General features: G+C 34.4%; 1 protein-coding gene across 1 annotated transcript in view; it reads right to left on the minus strand.

The window, feature by feature from the left end:
• Positions 1-19,695, minus strand: part of EYS (eyes shut homolog) — a 906,089-nt gene that overhangs the window by 791,151 nt on the left and 95,243 nt on the right. Inside the window, 2 exon segments of the mRNA XM_075747398.1 lie at positions 4,872-5,011; positions 5,282-5,386. Of these exon segments, the coding sequence (XP_075603513.1) occupies positions 4,872-5,011; positions 5,282-5,386 (245 nt within the window).

Genomic DNA, 19,695 nt, shown 5'->3' on the forward strand with positions numbered 1-19,695 from the left:
CAGAAGTTATGAAAATAAAAACATGGAAAAGTATGATTAATATGAAAGAAGCACTCTGCTTAATTTAACTGCTTGTAGATTTAACTTTTAGCTATGTTGTAGATGCTATAGAATTATTCCGTGTGGAGCAATGGTTAAAATCCTTAGATTGCCTGTAAACAGAACCTGATGCATTTATTCATCTCCAGAATATGAGTTAGTTCTCCTAATTTATGCAGACTCAGTTCCACTATGTTTCCTTTTATTAAATTTTGCTACTCTGGCTCCTCATAATTAACCATTATTTTTCCAATCTGTAAGCGTAGTAAGTATTCTTAGAGCAGTTTCTGTAGAAAACTATATAGAAAATATATTTCTACAGATGGCTATATTGCTCAGCATCTAAAACCCTACCTGCAATGCCTACTGGCACTAATAATTGAAGAGTCATTGAATTTCTTATTTTTGAGATTAATGTCACATAACAATCCTAAAGTTCACAGATGTGTGTTGTCCTTTTTGCAAATGTACACACTGAATTCCATCCTACTTTGCCAGATCATTTCTCCAAGGTGGTGTCAGATTAAATTTTATCATGTGCCATCTATTCCACCATTCACAAAGAAAATGCTGAGTGGAACTGGGTGCAGGTCAGGTCTTTATAGAATACTACTTACTATTTCCCTTGGACATTTGTCTAGGAAACTACTGCTAGAATAACTGAGTATAATTATCTTATCTGCTTTACATCAAGCTGGAGCAGGTACACTGGTTCACTAGCTTGCTGATGAGATTACCACATGAGAAGCCGATCTATTTATACTTTTCCTAAAGCTTTTCAGTTTTGCCCCGTTTATTCTTGTTATAGAAAGAAAATAAATTGATGTGAAATTATTCACTTCCGAACAATTTTTGGCTAACTACCCCTCTTTTGCCTTTTTTTTTTTTTTTTTTACTTTCTTACAAATAACACTTTTTCTAGAAACTTTAAATGGATTGATTATAATTAATTTCATTTGGATAAATAGAAAAGGTTTTATTTCTGAATTTTGAATGTATATAATCATGTAAGATATAAAATAATGTCTGCCTTCTCCTACTTTTCCTGTCTTCACTGTCCTGTGCAGATTCTCAAAGATAAACACCTAGTGATTTAAATACAGCCTCCTCCAAATATTTTTGGGAATTTCTCCAGAGCAATCTTTTAGTAAAGCCTCTAAGAGTTTTCTTTCTTGTTTGAATGTTGAAAAGTTTACCTGAAACCAAGAAGGCATAACTTGAAAACATCACGATTTGAGGCCCACAAGCCTCTCCCTATGCGCAAATTCCTTAAACAGATTGACAAAAATAAACACACACATTTTGTTTTCATGAAGGCATTTTGAAATGTTTAAATCAAACTATCAGTGCAGTGTTTGCAATATGTCAGAACTGCAAAGTCAACCTCTAATCTGAAAGTCAAGCATCACATCATGTCACATGCATCACAAGCAACAGAGATTTGCTGAAGATAGAGTTATCTGCAGGTACAACTTTGAGGTTAACCATAAAAGCCTTACTGAAAATTTTCTGGTTTTCAAGATCTTTTTGATGGTTTTTTTTGCCCCCTCCTAATACATCAAGCTCAAAGAAAACAACATGACCATCCATACTCTATTTATATCACATTTCTATGATTTATGTGATTGCCTTACTTTTACAGATGAGGAAACTGTATAAACTCGCATAGCATGTAAGGACCAGGACAAGCGTGAAAGCAGCAGCTCCTCTAAATGCTAAGTATGCACTGAGTACATAGATATTTTCATTCAGAAGGTTGGAACTGCGATCCTGACTGCAAATGTAGCAGGGTAACCTGGGATCATTTGCCTCATAAAAAGAGGAAACAACTTCCAAGTAAATTATGCAAGTGCAGCTCAATAATCCAGTTGGACATACCTTTAGTACCATAAAGATGTAGATAGATACTGAGAGGACTTTTCAGAGATGGTTCAGTTCGTAACTCATATGGTAATTATTTTTACAAAACCATGTTGATGCCCACTAAGTGTGTCTGTTTATATTTTAAAACTGAAAATAGAATTAAAAAATAATTGAAAAGTACTTTTTAACTCCTATGATTCCTTTTAAAAAACAATAATCATTGGCCAACATCTTGGAGTTCCCATAGTCACTGCTAAAATTTCAAATCCTTTCTTAGGAAATACTAATGGAACCTATGATTTTGTAAGCTTGGTGACAGAATTTTGAAAAACTAATGTTTTAAGGGAAGTAATAAAATGGCTCAATAGGACTTAGCCACGGCCACTAAAAATAATCACACAACTTAGGTGCCTCTACTTTTGCGATCATTTGGCTCACAGGTGGGCTTTTGAAGTGAATAATCTCTTCAGGGATGTGGTGGAGCTCCCATCACTGGAGGTTTTCAAGATGTGATTGAACAGGGTGCTAGATAATTTCATCTAAGCTCCATTTCCCACAAAAGATTGGACTAGATGGTCTTTCTAGGTCACTTCCTACCTGGAATGTTCTGTAATTTTATGGTTCTATTATCTACGCCTAGTACATTGCACTACAGTTATTTGTCATTACCAGTGCTCTTATCAATTGTCTATGAACTCCTGTTAATAAAAATATTGGGGGTTGTAGCATACATCATCTATTCAAATTGGAGAAGGACATTTTCTTTATTCCTTTGATGCCAAAATTTTGATTTATTCTTTTATAATTCTAGGTACAGCACAGGCAGGCTTTATTCTGGTTATGAAGTTAAGATTAGATTTTGAAATTTAAAGGAAGATATCCTCTGTTTTAATACATTCACATTTCTTTTTTCATATTTATTTTAAAATAAATTATAACTAAAATAATTTTTAAAACAACCTTAATGCTTTAAGTGTTGAGCTGGGAAAGAAAAAAACCCCCCACCACAACACATTAGTATCGTTATACATTTATATAGATATAAAAAATCCCCAATGACTTAAATTTACTTTTTGTTTATTAAGAAAATATTAAAAATAGTAGCATTGTCTTCAGTCTATTGTGCTGAATACACAGAGGTAAAGCAGTTCAGCATAACTAAGGTACCATTGGAAATGGAAAGGAAATGAAAGAATGGAAAAATATATACTTACTTTCTAGCCACGAAGAATAAATAAAGAATCAAATGCTGAATTATGTAATTTACTGAATAATACAAAACTTTAATTTCAAATTATTACTTACACTACACTTAAAAAGTATTCAAATATAGGCCTTTATTTTTTCCCATAAGCAAATAACATTACTTTAACGATCTGTAGACTAAGAAAACAAGTAAAACCCAAACATATCTCTCCTTTATTGTAGTTTCTATTCCCTTTTCCATTAGAAAAATCTACTAATTGTTCACATTATGCCCAAATTAAGTGTCTTATGCAGTGATACATATATATATTATTAAATCTTTTTTCCCACATGACATTTATGATGGTCTATGAAATGTTTGTATGAATAAATTAAATATGTCTGAGGGCTTTTAAGCAAATATTACAGTAAAATGTTTTAGTAGGTCCCATCAGCATCCTTGGCACACCATCACTTCCCATCCTAACTAGCCATAATGATTATTGCAGCATTATGGTGTTATGCCATCTACAATAAATTTGCACTCAGTATGACACTTTAAATCATAAAAATGTTAAAATTTACCAGATGCTGAACAATTTAAATATAAACCTTTGAGCCAGTGAGTATTTCAGTGTTACATTTCATATTCATTGGTGAGTGTGTACCCATGGACTTCAAGGTGACATAAATGTTGATTGCTTCTTTGTAAACATGTTGCCTGTTCTGCATAGTATATTTTTATGGTGAATATATTTCAATAAAAGAATTGATTAAGCCTTTGAAACACTGGTTATCATGTTTGAGTAGCTGTTTGAAAGGGCTATATAGCATTGTGTACATAGCTTTTAAAATAACTATCATAATAAAAAAGTGCAACAGTATTTTACTTTATCCTGTATCAAAATCTCAGTAGCTCAAGGGCCTGGGTCTGTAGTCCACCCTCATGTGAATGAATCCTACCCAAACCAGTAATTTAATTGAAAAGGTCACTAAAGGGAGGTGAGAAGGATATAGAAAATACATTTCTTAAAGACATCTGGGTACACAATGGATGCTATTTTGACCTAATCATTGTCAGTATCTAACTTAAAGATTTCTAAAATACTTTGAATGTACAAATATCAAATTCATTACTATATTCTGTGAGCGTTTATGAGTAATTTGCAAGGAGATTTTGATTTATTTTCTAACTGCATTTTCATCTCTCATTGCAGCATAGTTAGTTAGCCTTGCTTTAGTTTTGTTGTTGTTTGGTTGATTATGGTCTTTATTTTTGTTTTTAATGAAAATGAAGCTTTTATCATTCTTTCTATGCATTGATGTACCATCAGCCTTCTCTCTAGTAACTTTTAAACACATCAAACATTTCAAGGAAATTTTGCCTCAATCACAGAATCACAGAATGGTTTGGGTGGGAAGAGACCTCAAAGATCATCTAGTTCCAACCTCCTGCCATGGGCAGGGACACCCTCCACTCAAGTTCCTACAAGTTTCACAACATAGCAGCAGCAAGTAGAGGACAGGAGACATCAGTGAGTAAACCTGTAAAGAACAAGAAAGGCAGACCTCAGACATTACACAGTTTGTTGGACAATGACCACATCATGCACTTTTGGATGTGTGCGTTACACAGGAAAGAGGAAGGTTAGCATGAGAATATATCAAGAACGAGTACTGTGTTTAGGAAATTCATACAAAATGTGGCTCTGTCAGCTCACTGCTCTTAGAATAACTTGCTGATTTCCCCAAAACACTGGGGGAAATGTATCACTTTATCCTACCTCTGTTTTTCCAATACATGGTGATAAACATGTGTAATTAAATCCGTAAGATTTATCCATACACAGTGCTCCCGGGGCACAGCTTATATTGTAGAATAGGCAGGCGTCAATATCCAGTTCACATCTTTCACCTTCAAAACCTGCACCACAAAGAGAATGTTTAATCACAGTTCATTCAGAATATTGACATTATGTCTGTTTAAGGTGTTAGCAGTTAACACCACTCTACTAGAGTAATTTGGCAGTTTTATTTCCTAAACAAAGTGAAAAAGTAGGATTCTTCATAAAAATGTTCATTGCATGCATTGAAATATATTGCTATTTTTACGTTGCTATTTCTTAAGCTTCAATATTTGGATGGCATTGTCTTTGTTCTGTTTAGAAAATATAGTAAATTTCCAATGACTCACCTATAGGGCAAGTGCACTTAAAATGATCTTCATAGTCAACGCACGTTCCTCCATTTTCACATGAACTGGAACCACAGTTATCAATTTGCACCTCGCAGAATTCTCCTGGGGTTAAAAAAAAAAATCCTAAAAGGTTAAGAATAAATATCACGTTCTTAAAAAAAAAAACCAAAAAACAACAACCCATGAACCATCTTAGTAATATTGGTGAAATAAGTATAATTTTAAATAATCTTTCTGGAATATTGGTTAGAATTTAGAGATTTTGTTAATGTTTCCAGATTCCTTTCTCTCCATTTGTATAAAAAAAAAGTCTCAAGGTCTTAAAAAAAAGGTCAAAACAAACTTTTTCAGCATTAAAAAACAGTTTTAGATGGGATCAAAATGGAGATAGCTGAAGAGGAAGGATTTTCACTGGAAATAATTATCTGAAAGGGAGGGAATACCTTTGCATTTTCTTCTACTTTTTACTGCTGCATGAGTCAACCCTGATCTTTACTCAAGACTTTTGATTCTATTATGTATATATTTCATTATGTCTTTTCTGGGCTCCATTTTGGCTAGGAAAAAGCTAGGCCACATTTGTCTGAGGTAACCTTTAGTGTCATTCCACTGAACAATTACTTGCTCATTTAGCTGAAGACTTTTTTTAGCTCAAGAGGAAGAAATAACTGAACTTGTAACTGGACAGTTCTAAAAAAAATGTACTGAAGAGAAATATATGTGACAAAACCAGCACATACTGAAAACAATATAATGAATTCTGTGTAAAGGTTCTTGAGATTTTTTTTTTCTTGTTATTGCTATGCTATTGTTCCTTTTCCCATGATATTTTTTTTATTTTTAATTTACTATTTCCATAGCAGGACTTCAGTAACTTTTTTTCCTCAATTTTAGAAAAGATAAAGAATAGAGAAATCAAAAGTGAAACAATCTTTACTGCTAACAAAACTAGAAGAAGGTGGAGGAGTTTTGAAAAGTTTCAAGGAGGAAAATTCAGAAAAGAAAATAAGCGTAGATTACTGAAGTTTTTACCACCAATTTGTTTGTAATCAGTGTTACTTCACTCAGTGTTTTAAGCAAGAAAAAAATGGAAGAGCTGTACAGGAGAAAAATTTTTGGGAGAGAGGTACAAGAAATTGGGATCATTTCTTTAATCAATCAAAATACTCTGTAGAATGCTGTGTCAAAAGTTAGTATTCTGTTTGAAATCCTTCATATGGCAAAAAAAAAAAAAGAAAGAATTTTAATTCAAATAATGAAATTATTTTTAAATTTTTAATCAGCTCTCCTTTTGATCTAAAGCCAGACATCAGGAGAACATGAACTAATAGTACAAAATTTAGTAAGGAAATGACTATGTGTCTGTTTCTACAAAATATTTCTGCCAATTTCATTCATTTTAGTCCATTTCTAATATAAAACACTTAAGGTTCAAGAAACATACACTGTGTCTTTTAATATGCTGGAATGTATTTTCAAACTAAGACCTAAAGATTGCCTTTTATGGACTTCTATAAATGTGAACAGGAATATACTTATTAAGGCCTTAATGCTGTGATTTGTTGGCCAGAAATATCTATCTTGGGCCAACAGGTGCTGAACCACATGTATAATCTCATATATTTACAGAGAGGTTAACCAGCATGCTGTACAGATTTTTAATGTTTATTTTGTCTCTTTGCTCCTCAGGCAATAATAGCCCAGGATTAACATATATCATTTTTTCAACAGCGAAGAGTATATTTTTACTGTAAATTATAAAGCTTACTGAGAAATAATTTTTTAAATTATATTACTACTCTAAAATTTAAAAAAGAGAGAAAATAGGAAATTAGATACTTCTTGCTATTTATCATTATAGTATAGTATGTAATATTACATGGGTACCTATGAACAAATTGACCTTACAAGACTCTCATTTGCTCACTTTGTATTGATGCTAATGGTAACTATACGTATCTGTATCTCTGGGGAGATACCATCGTGATTAATACTTTTAGAAAGCCATGCTGTGAACCAGGACAAGTGTTATAAAATGTAATTTTGTGTAATATTGGTTGACAAAAAGACATGCTAAAAAAATAAACAGATATTTTAATTGTGAAATGAACTGAATCTATTGAGGAAGTTGCTATCTCCTAGGAAATGTAGGGGTTTTTTTTCATTTTTTTCCTAATGATGTCCGGAAGGCAAAATTGGGGAAAAAAAACCTGGGAATAAACTTCAACTCCGTATGTATTTTGGATCCATGTTTTCATATTTATTCATGAGGGTTGAATTGTCTTGTCCAAGAAACCCTTATGAATAAATATTAGTACAATCAAACAGGCTTAAAGAATTATTTTGCTATAAATCTGAAATTCTTATAATGGCTGTATCCTTTAAGTGAACTTTACTTTTCCCTGCCCCAATGAGGTCAAGAAAACCTAGTAACTCCAAACTGTTATAAAATTTATTAGAATCTGAATACTGCTGAGAAATGCATAATTTATGGTATTAAGATCTGATTAAGTGTTAAATGGATGTCAGGAGAGATCTCCACAGTAATCCACTTAGCTTTTAATGCCTAATTATCACTTCATAGTAAGTGAGGGCTGAATAATTGAGAAATGCAATACTTAGAGAACTCATACAAGAATTTTGTGTGCAATTAAGCATGTTATTCTTCTGTCAGGAATAAGTTCAGCAGGTACAAGGAACAGAGGAAAAAATAAATAAATTATATAACATAAGAGAGAGGGAAAATAAATTGCTTAAAGAGTTTACTGTTGTACTGTTTATTTTTAAAAATGACCTTACACATTTTTTACCTATGCACATGTTCTTACAAGTTAAATTGTTTAATTACAAATTCTATGCCCAAGATATCATTGAAATAAAGTGTGACCACAAATGGGCACAAACTGAGGTTACGCATGAACATCAGGACACATCAGGAAACATTTTCTTACTGCAAGGGTGACCAAGCATTAGGAGAGGTTGCCCAGAGAGGTGCTTGAGTCTCCATCCTTGTGATATTCAAAAGCCATCTGGACATGGTCCTGAGCAACCTGTTCTAGGTGATCCTGCTTGAGGAAGGGAGTTGGACCTCCAGAGGTCCCTTTCCCACTTCAACCGTTCTGTGATTCTGTGATTCATTGAATCACAGAATATTTCAAGTTGGAAGAGACCCATAAGGATGATGAAGTCCAACTCCCTGCTCCTCACAGGATGACGTAAAACTCAACCATATGACTAAGAGCATCACCCAGACGCTCCTTGAGATCTTACAGCCTTGGTACCATGACCACTTCCCTGGGGACCCTGTTCCAGTGACCAACCACCCTCTCAGTGAAGAACCTTTTCCTAATGTCCAACCTGAACTTCCTATGATACAGGTTCATTTCGTTTCTTCATGTCCTGTTGTTGGTCACAAGAGAGAGGAGATCAGCACCTCTCACTCTGCTGCCCCCCTTGAGGAAGTTTCGACTGTGATGAGGTCACCCCTCAGCCTTCTCCAAGATGAACAAACCAAGAGACCTCAGCCACTCCTTGTAAATCTTTCCCTTGAGACCTTTCACCATCTTGGTCACCTTCCTCTGGACATATTCTAATAGTTTGATGTCCTTCTTACATTGAGGTGCCCCAAACTGCACACAGTACTCACGGTGAGGCCACACCAGTGCAGTGTAGAGTGGGACAATCACCTCCCTCAGCCTGCTAGCTATGCTGTGCTTGATGCACCACAGGACACAGTTGGCCCTTTTGGCTGCCAGGCACTGTTGACTCCTGTTCAATTTGCCATCAACCCAAACCTCCAAATGTCTTTCTGCAGGGCTGCTCTCCAGCCTCTTATCCTCCAATTTGTATGTATAACCAAGATTGCCCCAGCCCAGGTGGAGAATCTGGCAATTCAATACACTTCAGTTCTTGAAGATGGGATTGGCATTTTTTTCCAGTCAAGCTAACCATGACTTTTCAAAGACAATAGTGACCTCACAATGGCATTGGCCAGGTTCCTCAGCACCCTTTGGTGTGTCTCTTCTGGTCCTACAGACCTGTACATGTCCAATGTACTTATGCGCTCCTAATAGTTTCTTCCTCCACTGTGGGTAATGCTACATTCCCAGACTTTGCTACTAGGCTCAAGGGACTGGAAGGTAACTGAGCACACACCTGTGAAAACTGAGGCATAAAAAGTAATTTACTTTGCATTGTACCCTCTGCAGGGCCCTTATTTTCCTTGTCTTTTCTTTTGCTACCAATATACTTAGAGAAAACTTTCTTGTCCTCCCTGATTTTTGCTAGTTCCACCTAGAGCTGAGCTTTAGCTTTTCTTATTCCGTCCAAGCACACTCAGGTAATGTCTTTATATTCCTCTCAAGCAGCTCATCCCCACTTCCACTTCCTGACATTTAACTACATTAGGATACTAAACATGAAAGAATATACGTTGCTTCTCACCTGTGTTTGTTAACTTGGAATCCATGATGCACTAAAGCAACTATGTAGCTCTGAGCTTGGTACCAGCCAACTAAGAAACAGATAAACTAGCATACTTATGTCTGTACCTGATTATAAACTTACTAGTGCCTTTACATAAATAATAAAAAATAACCAAACACAGGTGATATTCACCTAAGAATTCTAAAGGGACTAAAACATGACATTGCTGAAGTACTGTTAGTGGCATGTAAGCAATCATTTAAATTGACTTCGGGACCAGAAAAAGGAAAAGTGGCAAATGCAATACAAATTCTGAAAGGAAACATGAGGGGGTTCACCATGTAGCCCTGCAATACAATACTGCCACTGCTAGCAATAGGCCATAAGCTTTGCACTGAATTTGCAAGGTCTCAGGACTGAGGCTCCTCAGGCTTGATCTGTCTTTCCTGCAATGATGTTTTACTTGCCTTAACTGTGATAGCAGTTTTTTTCTTCTAATTTGCTTTACTTTTGTTTATGTTTGTATGATACAACCATAGTTTTAGACAGATAGTAGTAACAAGTAGTTATTCTATGTAGAATGAGATTTATAACTCGAATGCAATGCCGTGAAGAAATACAGGGTTGATACGATAACAGAGGCCTTGAGAAGCTGAGACACAGGATGTCATGTGAGGAACAGAGGCATGGGATGATAAGAGATGGGGCACAGGTTTGGCACTGGAGACCCCATGGCTATAAACAACTCACCAGTGGTCAGTTACAGAATGCAGACCTGGAGCTGGACAAAACTGTTCTTAAGGGTAACAAAAAGAACAAAGAAATAGTATTTAATATACATTTAATATACCGTAACAAGTAAATTCAGATACAAAATAGAACTTCAGCCCAATGAAGAAAAAGCATAAAAGTGTTTTAGCAGACATATAGAAATGATCCCTAGAGAGATGAAGAAGAAACCACCAGTAAGAACATCATATTCCTCCCAGTGAAGGACTATAGATTCTGTAACGCTGCCCACACCATCACCACTATGAAAGCAATGATGTTAAGATCTGGAGAAAGAGGAAAAAAGGGTCAAAATTAAAGATTGTGCGAGTCCCAATTTAAACTGCAGTTTCATTGATTTTCTGCAGTTATTAGATCTGGCCTAATAATGGTTATATTTTTAACATTTTAGTTACATTACCAGTAAATTCTTGGCTTTACTTGTAAACCAAGATATTGAGCATAACAGAATCAGCTAGAGCTGTATGTACTAGTAAGTCTGATTTTAGCAAATAACTTCCTGAAGGTCCTTAAAAATAATATAACTTGCAGTTGCCTTCCATATTGCAGAGTGTAGAAAAATTAGCACTTCTAATAAGAATGTTTCATTTTTAACTGACCCAAACATTTTAAGCTCTAAAATCAAAATTTGAATTCCTTAGGACTTCAGCTGCACTTGTAGCTGCTAGAGATACTTTTAGTTTTATGTGATCTGCTTTGGTCTATTTTTACACTTCTGCTCTCAATGTAATATTAGCAACTTTAGGCAGAAACTATGTAAGTAACAACCAGTATGCTAATAAAGAGTACATAAAAATAACCTACACTAAGCATTTCCCATTCCCTATTTTATATGGCAACAAGCTTATCGAACAAAATATATTACATCACCTAACACTTGTCTTCAGTGCACAGATACTGGGACTGGATCATTTTTTTTTTTTTTCCTTTTCTCTAAAATGAAAGTAATTTTAGCAATTTAAGAGTATTTTTCGCTCTTTTCTGTTTTTGAATATAGTTATAATACCCAATTAGATTTAGTGCACATGTGCACACATGTACATACACAGACATACACACAGACCCATTATTTTTTGATCATTTAAACCAAGAAGCTAGTAGGAACGTTAAAAAATATGTTCTTTGGCAAGGCATGGGTAGTGAAGATTCACTTTCTGAAATGTGGGCATTTGCTTCCATGCTATCGTAGTTACAGGCCATAAAAAACTCTTAACTTTTGAAGCATTATTTGTCTCATCCTGAACTCTACGTCCAAAATAGGTCAGATGACTGGAGTTTTTAAAATTCTCATTTCTTTCCACAGAACTTGCAGAGAGCACAGAGTGACAAGCCTGGTACAGACATTTACATTGTAGGCACTTAAAAATCAGGCATGATTTATTCCACTTCCAGGAACTTTACATTTAAGTATTTTGAAAGACAATAAATCCAGTTATAGTAATATTTATTGGACCCACTAGAAGTTGGAAAATAGGTTTTCACGAATTCTTAATATTTCCTCATTTTCATTTGCAGTTGTGCAGAACTGTGCAGTAAATGTATTCTTAGAGAAGTCTAAGTATAGTAAACAATCTTTGTGCTTTTCAAAGTAGGTTCAGTGAATGAGAAAAGAATAAAAAAAAAGCAGAAATAAAGAACTGATCTGACCATTCACACATGTAGGTGTTAAAAGCGTCTGCCTGACTGTAACTCAGACAGTTGAACAATCAAGTTTAAATGACTTGGTTTTGCAATTAGAATTTGAAAATTCTGTTATAAGCTACATGAAAAATCTTTTATAAACTAGTTATTATCAATATGAAAATGAAGATTTATTTAATATAGACAAAGTTTCTCAGTCCTCTTAGAATAAAACATAATTGTGTACTGATTAAAAAAAAATTGTCTTGACTCTCTCTACAGCTAAATTTGAAAAAAAAAGGAACATATAATTCATCCCATTGGTGGGATATTTCTGCTCTAGGTGGGTTGAGGAGGTTTACAACTGGATAATCTCCACTGACTATAGACAGAATGTAGACAACCTGTTTAGACTAAATTATTAACTTTTAGATTGCTAAAGATACATCGTACTGAAATAGTTCATTCATGGACTATCACTACCTCTATCCCAACTTTAATTTAAAAAAAAAAAAAGAAGGAATGATACAGCCATCTAACATAGCAGTTGGCTTCAGAATGTACATATTTTTCTACAGTGGATAATTATTTGGAAAATAATCTATGAGTATTATTTTTGTCAAAATTTGTAGTTTTAATGATAATTTCTCACTTATTTACTTTCAAAATTCCTTGTATCTCCATTTTAAGATGATCTTTCACAAATCCCTGTGAAGGAGAGGTATTCTTCTGAGAGGAAGGGATTATAGAAAGTAAATTCAAGAAAAATGTGATATTAATAATTTTCTAATGACACAGATTTTTCTAATTAATATCTAAAGGTAATAGTTTCCATTAGCTCCTGAAAAACAAGAATTTACTGGGGTTGGAGATAACAGATCTGAGATTTGAACTCATCATTTACTAAATCTGATTAGGTCAAAGATTAGACACATTTACACCATACAGTGGACTGGTGTTCTACAAAGCTATTTATAATATTATGAAAGCAACATAATATTTTAACATAGAAAAACACATGTCCCAAAAAGTGAGAGAAGCCAAAGTGAAACACATGTTCAATAAATACTGTCCCAGCTTCGTTGAATAAGGGATCCAAACTTTAATATATTTTCCAGTTGAAGGGAATATTAGTATGCTTATTCTCAAGTTTTACGACCTAGTATCTTTTTGTTTACATGGAGCTAGATTTAAAGCTTTTTGTAAAGATCAAAAAGACTTCTACTGGCCACAGTCAGCTTATGACTTAACCCTGTTGTCTACTGCTGCATGAATTATAAGCATGGACACGTATTCTCAAATGTTAAATATGCAGTTAAAATTTCACCTTCTCCTGGTTTAGAAAGAAATGAGTCATTCAAGGACTCTTAGGAATAGTCCTTCCTGAACATTCCTCTGTTGTTTTAGCACGGAGTCTTTTAGCTGAGCCACTTTTATAGAATGTCTTTAAATTTGTTTGAGATGTATTTTATTAACCTTGGCTCTTAAATGAACTCATTATTTTGGAACACAGAATTTGACTTTTGACCATCGAATAGATTATCTGTCTTTTCTCTTAGCTGCCTTCAGGATTTAGCTGGAAAACTGGCCTTAAAGATTCAGCCTTTGGCAAAGTCTTTTGTGGATCTCTCTTTCAAATAGTCTTTTATTCTCTTGTGGAGGGTTGGTTTGTTTGTTTTGTTGCCAGTCAAAGTGCCCTTCATATGTCTCACTAAAAAATCAAGTTCATAAAAAAACCCACAGGATACTAGAAAAAATATGCAAAACATTTTTCATGCCTGGAACAGAGAAATTTCTTCTAGTTTTATCCTCTTTCACTCTCTTTTAAACTCTTCCTTGTCTGAAGGGAATCAGCCAATCATTGTATATGAAATATGAAGAAATCCAGAAAAACCACTCACAGAGCCACTCACAGAGAGAGGAAACCTTCCAGAATGAGCATCCTACCCAACCTGGATAAACAACACCATTCTTGCAGGTTCCTCTGCCCTCTGGAAGAGGCATGAATGTCACACTTGAAGTTCCAGAAAGGCGATGGGTTTTTTTTAAGTTTTATTAAAATTCCTTGGCAAATTGAGTCTAATTATTTAGATATGAGAACTCTGGATTAAGAACAGAATGAGATGGGTTATAAATCTGGAGTAAAGCTGAATGTTAGTGTACCGGGATGGCAGCCCAAATTTGGGGGGGTGCCACAAAGATTAATGTTAGTTCTAATGTTATTTAATGTTCTTATTAATGATCTGGAAAGTAGATTAAACAAAACTTTGATCACATAAAGAGTTTATACTAAATTGGTGGCAAATACTGAAGAGGAAGGTATCACAGAGTCCCAGAATGGTAAAGATTGGAAGGGACCTCTGGAGATAATCTAGTACAACCTCCCTGCTAAAGCTCTTGCTAGAGCAGGTTGCGCAGGATTGCATCCAGGTGGGTTTTGAATACCTCCAGAGAAGGAGACTCCACAACCTCTCTGGGCAGCCTCTTCCAGTGCTCGGTCACCCTCAGAGGAAAGAAGTTTTTCCTCATATTCATAATACAAACAGATCTAAAGAGGTTAAATATTTTGAAGGATCATGTTTTTAAAGTCAGATATGTCTCAGGAAATAGAAATAGAAGCATGTATGTTTCAGAAAAAGTAAACCTAAGAGAGTTCCAGAGTGAAAACAAAACTATAGAAGCTGTTTCTGAATGTAAGTTTCCAATGTAATACAGGTTAAAAAGAAAGAGGATAGGTCTTACAGTGCCTGTGAAGACTCCTTATGTCACAGGAAAAATATGCATCAATAACAGACATCAATAACACATATGAAACTATGCCTTACGTCTGTCACATAGTATTATTTTATACAATGGAACAGGTTTTTGATTTTTTTTTTTTTTTTTTTTAGAAGGAACAACTACTGAACACAAACGTTGAGAAATAGCATAAGAAAGCCTTGAAGATTTAGTTCATATGTCGGCATAATTCTATCTTCAGTGGAGATACAGTGGACTATGTCAGCTAATGATGTGATACATTGTGTCTGAAAAAAAGTAAGTAATATGTGGTTAAGCATGATCATCCATTCTTTAAAGAGGAAAGTCGATGTTCAGGTTGGTAAAGAATACCGTGGTGCAGTGGTTTGGTTGAACATGGTAAAACAGGTAACTGTTTTCCTTAATTGTCTTTTCTACATAGTTTAATTCATGATAATTTCTTCAGAAACACTAAATCCCAAATTGAATGCTTCCACTATACAGAAAGACTTCAGGAACTAAAAGATGTAAGACTAAGGCCTTTTAAAGAAATAAAATAGAGCTTCACAGATCAGCTGCATAACAAAACCAGTCACTGGGTCTACATGATAGTGTTGTTCATCTCTCCAACGCATTTTCTATTTTTAATCATGCTATAGTTACATCTACACTACACACCTTATCATGTGTTAAACCCATTAGTATGATAGGTGATTTTATAGTGCTGTTGACAATTTTTGTACCTAGTTATGATCTGAAATGCCGTACTCAGCTGAGCTAATCAGCACAGACTCACCTGAGAAGCAGAAAAAAAATGTCTATGGCTATTATAGATCATCACCTTTTAAAACCACTTCAAACAACTTATTCTGAAGGCTTTTTGACTGAATTTACATAAAAGGCATATTTCCCTCCTGTTTCTTATTGATGATTTGATGATTTTTTTGAAGTGATATAAACCTATTTGAATGTACACTATCTCTCCAGCTGCCTCTCTGAATGCTTAGAGAAAGCTGAAAATTCCTATTTTTCCTTGTCACATACACCAGATTTATATGTTGGGTAATGAGAATGAATAATGCACTGGCATTCTCTATGAGAGACTTCTGAAACTACCCATAGAGAAAAGACCTTAAATTCCTTTTAGGTTTTACTCTGCGTAAACAAGGAAATTATAGACATCAACAGATGTAAAGCCAGAGGAGACAGACAAGTTAAAGCAAATCAACAGAGTTCTGGAAACTCCCTGAGAGTAAATCTGGGAGTTGTATGCCTTAATAAAATAAGCCATGGTAGGCTAGTAGGAAGTGGAAAGCAGGAGAACAAAGTGATAATTTGTTTTGTATGCACCTGACTTTGAGGTCAGATTTTCATGTGAACACACTGTGATCAGGAAGCACTCCCACTATGTCTCTGAAACTTTGATACTTTCAAAGTATTCATTCACCGATGTAGAGCACAACTCTGGTTTGAGTCCTGGTCTAATTGTCCCAGAAAGTAAAAGGTTAAGGGTTTTGTACTTTGCTTAAAAAAAATAAAGTTTGATGAAGGTAGGTGAAAGTAATTTTTGGAGTTCATGAGCAGATGTAGCCAGCTAGAGGGCTGGCCGTCAATCTTAAGGGCATATTTTTAACCATGTGTTTCACATGAGAACTTTACTAATTATTTATTTAGAAATACATGCTTCTTAACAAACTGCAGCATCTTTAAGTTAACCATACAATATAATATATATTTATTCTCAGTGGACAAAAATTCTTTCTTATTCATATGGGCCAAATATATTCACTGTACAGTGACTTCAACTGGAAACTGAAATACTGAGAAATATGAACATATTCATAAATATCCCCATGCATTAGGAACGTTTTGTTCAATTTTAAAAGAAGCCAGAACTTAAATAGTGATATTATATTTCTTTTTGAAATATCAGGTAGAATATTTTTTACAGTCTTTTGGCTTTTCATGCTGCATGCCAGCATGAAAACTTCAGTTAATATTTCTTGTGGAAATCAAGACCTGAGAAAAAATGTTGACTTAACCTGCTGTAGGTCACGGTCTACTTGGAGTTCCCACAAGTATAGTACAAATCAGATGTTAGCCCTCACTTAATGTTCTAGAGTTTATTTGCTTCAAATTAAATATTATGCCAGTATGGTTTAATGTGCTTTTGGTTTTGGGTTGCATTTTTTTGGGGTGGTTTTTTTTTTTTTGGGGGGGGGGGGTGTTGATTGCTTACTTCTCTATACTTTTGTCTCAGTTACTACAGTGGAATGCACCAGATGGTTTCAAACCGTTGTGTTTTCCTGTAATTCATCCTGCTGTCTTCTAAGGTGAGAGATCTTTGTAAGGACCCATGTTCTAGCTAAAACCATATGCTTTTTGTCCTAACTAATATTATTCAGCCACACCTTCTAAGAGGCAATTTAAACAGCAGGAAACATTTCTACTGAAGAGTATCAGAGATTGAATTACTTTGGTTGTTATTTTTGCTTTCTGTCAGTTACCAGTGAAAGTTCTTTAACAGAAAATTGAATCCTCTGCAAAGCAGCGAGCTGTTCCTTTTTTCTTCATTAAATGAAGAAAAGCATTCTGAGTGAATTCCTCTAGTAATACTTAGCAAGTGACTTTTATTCCATTATTTCAGTCCATGGTCATTGATGTTTGGAATCTGTGTGCACTAACAATTTCTCTTTCAAAGGTGACAACAGTAATAACACATAAAGTGCAATGAACAAAGCTTAAAATGACAGCATCTGTTCCTGAGACATATACTGCTGTGTAATTCCAGTGACGCATGTGTGATACAGGGACCTCCCATGATGCTACAAAAATTCCTTTACCAACTCACCTTTAGTACAAGGAATAGAGCTGTGGAAGAAATGTTATTGTTCCTTTTATCTCTTTGAGTTTTGAGACTTATAAGACTTCCACTGTATTTGAAAACAAAATATAGACCTCCCCCAAATACACTAGAAATGGCCGAACACCTGCCTGCCAACAAGAAGTAGTGAATTAATTCCTTTTATTGCTTTGCTTGTGTGCACAGCTTTTGTTTTACCTATTAAACTGTCTTTATCCCAACTTTCAAAAGTTTTCTTACATTTAACCTTTCAATTCTCTCCCCCATCCCACTAGGGGAGAGTGAGCGACCAGCTGTGTGGTTCTTAGCTGCCCACCAGGTTAAACCATGACACCACTGTATTCCAGAAAACAAAAGAATTTAAAAAATGTGGATTTGACCAGATAGAAGGGTTTAAATTAGGCCATGTCATTGTTTTATTCACTAGTATAAATGTCTTAACTAGACTGTGAAAGATATAGGAACTTTTATATCCCATATCTTCCTCTTTGGGACATTAGCTATTATGGCACCAGAGATACTTTCTACAGAACTGTTTCAAACTGCCTACATAGTTCAATAGTGCAAGTTTCACCCAAGTCTGTTTACATTAATTTCCCATTTCCCACCTGTAGAAATTAGCAGCCCTGTCTCAACTCAGTAAAACAATGAGAGAAAGAAGAAAAATAAATTGTGGATAAATCTGTAAATGATCTTAATGAGTTTTCTAAAAGTAAAGTTTGAAGATGAGGAAAAAGTATGTAATTGAAGTAGTACTTTAAATTCTGGTTGGTGAGTTTGCTTGGGGTGCAGTTCCTTTTAGCAGCAGTAAGATTATTTTAATTAAAGGACTTTTCTACCAACTAAATGAAGTGTCTAACATGCCAAATCAATTCCTGCCAATATGATTGCTCTACACACAAGGAAAGATAGTAATTAATTAGAGGAAGCTTCTTCAAGGACAATTGGTCTACTGTGCAAAACCTGAGAAATCACTGGCATGGATTGTTTCATTTCAATGTCATAAGCCATGTTACTTACATGCGCTGTTGTAAGTAACAACAAGTAGCAGATTTAAAGTGTGTTTCCTCTGTATATTACGAGCTTTTCTTTAGATTAATTTGATTTCCATTCTGTAGGTAATAAATATTTGGGTTTTATCTTTCAATTGGTTAGCTTTTAAATTATGTTAATATTTTTGGCACTTATTTTTAGACATGTTACTTAGATGCGCTGTTGTAGATACAAAGGTTTGTATCCACTTTCAGAGAAGAGAAAAAGGAAAAGGAAAATAACGAAACTAACTGTAGAAGAAAATTGAAAACACAAAAGTCATGAAATCTATTCAACAAAAATAACTGTATTTTATAACTTTTTTATTCTCTCATTTGAGCATTTAAACCAAACACATGGATATTTTTCTGAGTCAATTACCCAAAATGTATTTTACATATAAAAAGAAATAAGAAATGTAGTTTAAAATTGCATTTGTATGTATATGATAAGCTTCTACAAGGTTTTATTAAAGAGTGTGAAACCAAAATGAAATGTTTTTATTACTTTTAAAATCAAAGTTCTGCTTTTCACAGCTGAGAATGATACATCATGTCATATTTTGTTTTTCCTAAGATAAGTCTACTCCAAATATGATTTAAATGTTAATGCAAAGGCTGCAGCTGTAGTGTTTATAATTTATAAACACAATTAAGAACAATTAGATGTGAAACCACAATAGCCTTTCTGGTTGCAGATGCTATTTAATTCAGAGTCAAGTAAACATGCCAAAATTGCCACTGCATTGTCCTTCCCTCTTTCCCTTCCCAAACACATAAATGAAACAATAAACAGATATAAATGAAAAATGCTATGGAACAAGAATGATGAAGTAACTGATTATTTAAAAATAGAAATAATAATAAAAAAAATCTATTACAACATAAAGAACCTCTTACAACGAGATCCCACAAAGGAAAGAATCTTGACCTTATAGTAAGAT

Source organism: Balearica regulorum, chromosome 3, assembly GCF_011004875.1.
Source record: "Balearica regulorum gibbericeps isolate bBalReg1 chromosome 3, bBalReg1.pri, whole genome shotgun sequence".
Lineage (NCBI taxonomy): Eukaryota > Metazoa > Chordata > Aves > Gruiformes > Gruidae > Balearica > Balearica regulorum.